At 60.3% G+C, this 8,204-nt stretch overlaps 3 protein-coding genes across 3 annotated transcripts; all 3 read right to left on the minus strand.

The window, feature by feature from the left end:
• Window positions 1–10: 10 nt before the first annotated feature.
• Window positions 11–2,122, minus strand: LDBPK_250450 (transcription factor, putative; the record flags this gene model as incomplete). The annotated part of the gene is made up of 1 exon (XM_003861327.1): window positions 11–2,122. The coding sequence occupies one exon, from the start codon at window positions 2,120–2,122 to the stop codon at window positions 11–13; it is 2,112 nt and encodes a 703-aa protein (XP_003861375.1).
• A 1,182-nt stretch (window positions 2,123–3,304) lies between these two features.
• On the minus strand, window positions 3,305–4,732 carry LDBPK_250460 (hypothetical protein, conserved; the record flags this gene model as incomplete). Its single annotated transcript, XM_003861328.1, has 1 exon — window positions 3,305–4,732. The coding sequence occupies one exon, from the start codon at window positions 4,730–4,732 to the stop codon at window positions 3,305–3,307; it is 1,428 nt and encodes a 475-aa protein (XP_003861376.1).
• A 1,777-nt stretch (window positions 4,733–6,509) lies between these two features.
• Window positions 6,510–6,911, minus strand: LDBPK_250470 (hypothetical protein, conserved; the record flags this gene model as incomplete). The annotated part of the gene is made up of 1 exon (XM_003861329.1): window positions 6,510–6,911. One exon carries the CDS (start codon window positions 6,909–6,911, stop codon window positions 6,510–6,512), a length of 402 nt encoding a protein of 133 aa, XP_003861377.1.
• Window positions 6,912–8,204: the final 1,293 nt, after the last annotated feature.

The following is an 8,204-nucleotide window of genomic DNA, read 5'->3' on the forward strand; positions in this document are numbered from 1 at the left end:
GGCGTATTTGTCAGTCCCAGTCCGCGTGCGGCTCATCCTCGAGGCCCTCCAACATGCCAGGAAGTAGCTCATCAATTTGGGAGATGTTCACCGTGCCAGCGCCGCGGCCGCGCAACGCGCGCTCCATCGCCGTTGGTACGTCGACCGCGGGCTCGGCAATAACGCTGCGCCGGCGCCGCTTCGAGGCCCGCGCCTCCTCCAGCTTTTGGATTTCCTCATCCGTCCGTGCGCGCCCGCGCTTCCATTTTTCGCCGTAGAGGGAGACGCCGATGCGCTCGCGTCGGAGGCGCTCCTCGTTGTCCAGCACGAGGTAGGGCAGGATGTCCGTGCAGTCATCCTCCTCGACCCGCGGCAGCACAAGGAACTCCCACGGCAGGGCGTGTCGCCGCTCGCGGTCGTAGAGAATCTCCTCCAGCGCTAGACGGACCCCCTCGTCGTCGCGGTCAAAGAACCCGAATGGATCCTTTTCTGCAGGGGTTCCCGGCGGGGGGCTGCCGCCGCGTAGCTGCGAGAGCCCGCAGCTGAAGGACTGGTTCTGAGTAGGGTGACTGACAGGCAGGGCCACCGCGCCGCCTCCAGAGTTGCCACCAACCCCGTTGGCGTCATCCTCGTCAGCAAAGTCGAAGTCGTTGCGCAGGTGCATCACTTCCGCATTGCTGTTCAGCAGCCGCGTGTACTCGTCCGTCATCCACCGCAGCTGCTCCGGCGAATCCATCGCGGCGGCGCCAACGGCGGCCGGCGCAGAGTGCATACCTCCGTCGTTGGCGTACCCCACCGCTGGCGACGCCTTTGCAAGCGAGGACACCAACGACTCGTCGGGCAGCAGATAAAGAGGAATACCATTGGACGACACATCGGCATCGTTCAGCAGCCCCGCGGCTGCCCCCTGCCGGGCACCACCCATGCTGCCGCCCGCGTCGCTGCCGTTCTGAAGAGACGTCTCACGCTTGACGAGGAGGCGATGCTCCTCCCTTTTAACACTGCGCACCACCTCCTCCAGCGGGATGGGCTTCGTGTGCGGCAGACCCAAAATGTGCAGCTGCTGCGCCGGCGACAGCCCTTTCAAATCCAAATTCTCCTCCAGCGGCGTGATGCCCTCCAGCTCGCAGTGCTTCATGATGAAGCGGCGCCACTTGTCACACCGTTCCGGCGTTGCGGGCTGCGACGTCTTCGCCTCGGAGACAAGCTCGTAGAAGATGGCCGACAGCTCCCGCATACTCGCGTGCACGTCCTCCTCGGTGGATTTGCGGCTCGAGTCATTGAAGGCTGGCGGCAAGGTCTCGTGCGACGGCTGATAGTCGTCGATGTTCTCCAGACGCGCCGTTGGCGTCGCCGCAAACTCGGTCAGGCGCTTGCCGATTGTGTTGGACGTGAGTCGCACCATCCCGCACACCTGCTCCGGGGTGCGTGAAATGCCAAAGACGTAGCACGCCACAAGCAGAGCAGCAGCGCACACACCCATCGGTCGCCTGCCACAGCTAATCCAGTCATCCTGCATAGCACGCAGCACCTTGAGAGCGCAGACAACCACGTCCGTCGTCTGCGGTCCGAGGTCCATCTGTTCGGCAAACCGCTGCACGTAGCACGACGGGTCGATCACGGGTACCTCAGTGTGGGTGGCGTGGCAGATGTACTTCATTTGCGACAAGATCGTGTGCGGGTCCTCGCCGTTGACCTCGGAGAAGTCGTAGATAACGTGCGACGTGCGCTCACGCCGGCAGGCTGCGTAAAGGCAAGCGCATAGCACACTTGGCCGTGTGCCGGAGACCGCGTTCAGGTTGAGTGCCACCTTGTATATGCCGAGGGCACGCTCCACCGTATCTTCGCTGATCTCGAGCTGCCGGCTGATGTTCAGCATCTCTCGGCGAGCCTTGTCGATGGTGGGGCGGGAGTGAGAGTGGGTCATGCTCGTGTTGGTGCCCGTATGCGAGGTGGCGGGGCGGAAGCTGCCGGCAAGACCGCGAAGGCCGCCGCCGCTCGCCGGCTGTCGGCCGCTCTGGGCGAAGATAGGGTCTAGCTCGTACTGGTCGCTCATGACGACATCGCCGCAGAGGGTGCACGTCGTGCGCCCACTCTGCCGATCCACGAAGAGGGCAGAGGTGGGATGGGTGCAGCTCGACATGGCAAAGGGCCAAGTGCTGAGCAGAGATAGGAAAAGGTAAGCGGCCGTACACACGGCGCCGGCACCCGCAGCAGCGCCTCCGATGGGGTGCAAAAGAAAAGCGCGGGCACGATTCCTGAGCAGAGAGACAGCGTCGTCACGCCAGCAGCCACTGCGCGGTCATCAGGAGGAGGAGGCACTGCAGACGGCGGTTGCCTTAGTCGCGGTGGTAGGCACGCCAGCGTCCGCAAGGGATATGCGTGAAGGGTCGAAAGCAGGGAAGAGCGGAAAAGAGGACGGAAACAAACACAGAGAGAAAGAGCCGATGAAGAGAGCGGGAGCTGCGGCTGTCGTTGACGCACCGCTTGCGCTCCACTGTGCTGGATGCAAGTTAGCAAAACGGAGCTCTTTGAGTGCACACAGAAGAGATGAGACACGGAGGTTCGGGGAGGGAGGGGAGGGGAGAGGGGGGAAGCCTTCGGTGATCCTCATGCGCTAGGCCGCGGCTGCACTCTCCGCGTTTTCGTGACGAGAGAAGAGAAGAAAGGGAGGCGCGAGTAGACGTGCGCCGTTTGGTCGCACGCGGTGGGGTGACCGGTTCGAGAACGAGAAGATGACGAGCGAGTGGTCAGCCCAAGATGAAAGACGGTGACGCATGTGCTACCATGTTACAAGGAACACGTCTGCAAGAGGGGTGTGGGACATGACTATTTGTCCCCGGCTGTCTGTGTGTGTGTGTGTGTCTGTGTTTCTCGACGGATGGCAGTGGGGGTAAAAGAGAGCAAAGCCTGCGTTTGAGTCTACACACGACACGGCGAGCTTTTCCCTCTTCTCTACCTCCCCCCTCCCCACACCGGTCGTTGCACTCCGTGATGCCCACTCCTACCCCTCCGGGGCCCCTCTGCGCTGCTTCTCCTCGTCAGAGGTGCCGCTGTGTGCCGCGCCACGAAGGTCTTTGCCGAGAACTTCACAAACGTGATTTTCCACCTTGCCAGCGTCCGTCTCTTTGCATGGGTCGATGCTTCGAGAAATGAAGAGCGGGTGACGTGGGCTCACCCACTCACCCACCCACCCACCCCCACACACACAGAAGCTCACACACGTTGTCAGAACCTGCGAAAAGCTGTGAGGGCGCCTCGCCTGAGCCGCTGGAGACGGGGAAGGAGGAAGCGCACACCAACTGCTGCACAGACAAATTACACCTCACGAGTTTGAGAGGCCGCCTGGGGCGATGAAGGCCTGAAAAACAAAGCGAAACCGCTGCGGCGCCAGCTCGCGCTCCGTCACCTGCTGTGCACGCAGACAGATGGCCTCCAACTTGCCGTAGAAGGTGAACATGTACGCAGGGCGATCGAAGAATACCTCCACCACCACCTCCGTCGTGCCTGACTCCTTGCGCGTCCAGCCCAGCACCCGGTGTCGCATGCAGTGCGGAATCTCGTGCGGGAGTAGCTCCATGAAGGTCTGCCGCAGCAGCTCCGCCACGCGCTGCGGTGGATTCAAATCCGTCGCCTCGCGGCGATAGTGCTCCCACGCCCCCGGCTTTGCGTACTGGCAGAGGCAATCCTTCAGCTCCACCAGTCCACTGCCGCCCTTGACGCTGACCTCGTGCGTCGCGGCAGTCGGCAACCCGAGAGACTCAAGGTCGGTGCGCATGGCAAAGTACAGCTCTCGATGGCGCGGCGTCTGAACCTTGTCCATCATTGTCATGGCGACCACCACGGGTAGCTCGCGGCCCGCGGCGCGGCGTACCACCTCCGTCGCGACCACCTTGTGCTCCTTCTCGACAAATCCCACGCCGACGGGGAGAGCCAGGACAACGAGGTCCGACACGAACAGAGCATCGTACGCCTTAGCCGTGCCGGAGGCGAACTTGCGCCGCACGCGCTGCGTATCACGCGGCACAATGCCCGGTGTGTCGAGGAGGAGCAACTGCGTGTCGTGTACTGTAGCGACTGCCTTTGTCCAATCCTTGGTGCTGCCATAGCGGTTGCTGACGGCGCCAACATTGCTGAGCGCCATGGAATTAACGAGGGACGTCTTTCCTGCGTTTTGAGGCCCGAGGAAGGCAACGCGCAGCACGAGCGGGTTGGCGGGCTGCTGCACTGACTCGACGCTCGCTTTCGCGGCAGAAGAGCTCAGCCCAGGCGCGGCCGCGGCAGCAGCAAGGGGTGGAAACGCCTCCTCCACGGGCGTGTAGCGGCGCTCCTTGTAGACTCGCTGGAAGCGTTTCGCCACCGCATCGACGCCCTCCTCCTTGTTCTCGGAGAGCACTGACACAATGCGCTGCTCCCACCGGCGACGGCTCTGCAACGACGTGCGACACAGCAGCGAGCGCGTCAGCATCCTATAGGTCGCCAAGAGAAAACAAAAAGGATGAAAAGGCGGACAATGACAGAGTGACGTTAGCTTGTATGTGTATGTGTAAGTGTGTGTGTGTGTGTGTGTGGGTGTGGGTGGGTGGGTGTGCAGCACAAGCAGAGGAGACGTACGAGAGGATGTAGAGGCAGGCATGTGATGCATCGAGGAGACAAGCAAGAAAAAACGTCGAGGCACACACAGACACGCAGGCGTACGGTTCCTTCCGCGTGGCCGTGACGCAAGGTCCCAGCACAGTGCTTCCCCTGGCATTTTCTTGGGTTCGTGTGGTCTGCTCGGTTGGCTTGAGGAAACCAAAGCACACACAGAGAGGGAAAGGGGGATGCGCACAGCATAAACCCGTTCCGAGCCCAGCCCCTCTTGTGTGCCCGCGCTGCAAGATCACAGACGAACAGAGGCACGGAGAGCAATGGAAAGAGGGTGTCGTGTTTGCGTGCGCAGAGAAGACATAAACACACGCACACAATCACAGTCGTCATACGCATGACCTCCCCGGCCTCTTGCACTTTTGCTAGCGAGGGAGGACGACAGGAAAGGAAGAGAAGCGGATGTGCGTTGGCCGGTCCTCAGCCCACACCAAGCAACGCAACAGGCGCAGAGAGGCATGGGGAGGGCAGAGGCAAGGGCATGCACGCCGAGATCATCACCACGTTCAGTTGCCAGGGAACAAGAAAGCCACAGCACAGTCCACAGCTGCAACAGCCTGTCCACCTCAGCCATGCGAGGGAAAAAAAGCGGCAGATGTGTGTGCAGCTAAAAGAGCCGAAATCCACAACCACGAACAAGGGTCGCGCCACACACACACACACAGGCATACACAGAGAGAGAGACAGGGGAGAGCTGTCAGGAAAGTGGTAGTAGCTGTGATGCTCGTCGGCGATAACGGGCCATAGAGGTGGTGAAGTGCGCACACAGACAGAGGGAGAGAAAGAGGAGCGGGCAGTGGATCCTGAGCATATCGCTCACAAGCGCACAACAAACCACAGACAAAAAGAAGGCCGAGCTGACAAAGGCAAGCGAAGAAGCGAAGAAGCGAAGAAGGCGGACGCGGACGCGGACGCCCGACGCGCGCAACGAGAGCGCGGAAGCCAAAGCGGTGAGAGTGGCGGAGACCACCAGAAGCAAACGAGGAGGGAGGGAAATCGGAAAAATGAACATCAGCAAGCGAGCAAGCTAGCAAGAGAGAAAGCGACAGGGACGGAGGGGGAGGGCGAGTTACCGAGCATCCTATCACATAGCGGCGAACACGAGCATGCAGGTGCTTAATGGTTTTCTTTTTTTTTTGGTCTGGTTGTGTCTCTTGTTCTCACGCACCCTCCTCCTCATTGAAGAGGCAGCGACAGCAAGAAAAAAAAACAAAGGACATACATGCATACACACATACGCGCGCATACATGCAGAGAGAGCGCGACACATCCGTGTGCGCACGTGCTTGTGTGTATGCGTGCATCCGTGAAAGCTGCGTACGTGTCGCCCATCCCACTGTTCTGTTCCTCTTCTATTCAGCAGCAATACAAGGGAAACGCGATATCTTCGTTTCGGTTATTATCTTCTATGAGACGGTGCGCATAATCTGGGGGGGGGACGATAGAAGAGTGGAAGCGTGAAAGATGAAAGCTGGTGCTGCTGAGATGGCTCTGCGACAGCAGGGCACGCCACGCACAGCAGCCCCTTATCACCTTTGGCCTTCTTCCTTCAACGTCGTGCGTGAGCCACCACGCAGCCACCAAGAGAGTTGCACCCGCTTCCTCCATCTCTGTCTCTCTCCTTCACTCGCCACCTCCCGTTAAACGACAACGGAGTCGGAGAAGGAGGGGGCCGGGTGGGCTGTCAGTGATAGTGTGCCTCACAACAAAGTGGAGGAGGTGGCGCGGCGCGCACATCAACGCTATAGAACAGTGAAAAGACATCGTAAGAAACTAAGTAAAGAACCGTGAGAAAGCCCGTCTACGTTCATGAGTGGAGAGACGCAGATACTCGAGCGCGCCGAGGTGCCCAAACGCCCGCACATCCACGGGTTGAAGGCGCCCTATACTCTCTCTGCTTTCTTGTTGCCAGTGCGCTCCGTCGACGGCTTCATCGGCTCCTCGATGCCGTACATGCGCTTGATCTCTTCCAGCTCCGTCTTGGTGTCCATCTGAAATGTAGAGGCAACGAAGAGCAGCAGAGTGAGAACCAGCACCATGAGGATGTAGCGCTCTTGAAAAACTCCCTGATACCGCTTGGGCAGCCGCCAGGCTCCGTTACCGCCAGCTGGCGACGGGGATGTGGGCCGACTGTGTTCGAGCTCCGACCAGGCCCGCAGCTCCTCCTCCGTCGCCATCGGCTCGTCTGGTGTGTCCACCGGTGTGTCCGTATGCATGCACATCGGCGACGCCGCCATCACAGCCACAGCGATCGACTGCTCCTTGCGCTTCGCTACTGAATGCATACTTGAATGCCTCGCTGGATTCACCCAGAGATTGATGGTAAGTGCTTGTGCAATGCACTGGAAAGAACGGGAGAGTTTCGGGGAGGAGAGAGGCGCTGATGTCGGAGTCGTGCACTTCCTTCGCTGCAGGGCTAGTGTACGTGCATGTGTGCGTGGTCACAGCAGATGAGTGTCCGTGGGGAAAGCAGACGATGTTTGCCGAGTTACGGTTGATGCGTATGAGAACGCGAAACAGAAGGGCGGCTGCCGAGAGAGGAGAAAGCAGTTATGTGCGTGTTCATGTGCATGTGACTGTGTGTGGTCGGTCAGCCCAGGCACGTGTGACTCCATTGTCTGCCGCCACCGCTGATGCCGTGCACGTCGCATTGAGCGGCAGCCTGCTGCTTCGCCGGCATTTTCCTACTCTCGCTTCCCGTCTGCCGCTCAAGGCTCTCCACACGAGAGGGAAGAGGTGTGTACAAGCAGCAGAACGTGTCTGCGGTTCCGTGCCCTCTAGCACCGCAGCCCTCGAGGTGTGGTCTCTCTTGATGTGAGGATGTGTCGTGAGCGTGCAGGCACGCTCTCATCCGTCTTTTCGTGAGATCACTCGCTTTCCTAAAAGGGGTAGCCGAAGCAATAAGCACACACAAGCCTGGACGCGCACGCCGCGTACCCCTTCACACGCGCTGAAGGTTTTCAAGCGCCAACACTCGCAAGGGCACGCCTGCACGAAATTCAACCTACACTCCCAGCATAGCGTTACACACTCCCACATCTATCCGTCTCTCCTCCATGATCGTCCTTTTTCTGTCGAGCTCTCCCTCTGCTCGGCGTGGAGAGCGGCGGAAAGAGAAAACTTGCGCGCGCTGCGGCTCAGGGGACAACTGCACGGACACTTGCCGGTGGCGCACCCCTCAAATGTAACGGCTGCCTGGACGGATGTCCGCGTTCTGGCCCGGGGCCAACTCCCCTGGAGCACCTTGCTTTCCTTGCACGCCTCGCTGACGGCGATGCCCCGTTCACGAAAGCTCAGTCGTGTGCGGCCTACCCCGTCAAGCCATGCAGGAAGGCTAAGGTGCCGTCGCGTGCTCGAACGGCCTCCAACGTAGGTTGCTGGGAGTAGCCCAGGTGTCGCCGCACCGTTTCGATCGTTGCATGTCTGGCTGGTTGCATCATGTCCTCCTTTAGGACCCCCTTCCCGATCTGCGCCAGATGGTGGGCCACTGCTTTGCGTACTGGGGCCAGCTTCAGGTCCGGGTCGACGTCCTTGAGCGCGCCCCGCCCGCCTCGTCTTATTCTTGGCCGCTGCGAGGT

The sequence above is a fragment of the Leishmania donovani genome, chromosome 25 (assembly GCF_000227135.1).
Source record: "Leishmania donovani BPK282A1 complete genome, chromosome 25".
NCBI lineage: Eukaryota > Euglenozoa > Kinetoplastea > Trypanosomatida > Trypanosomatidae > Leishmania > Leishmania donovani.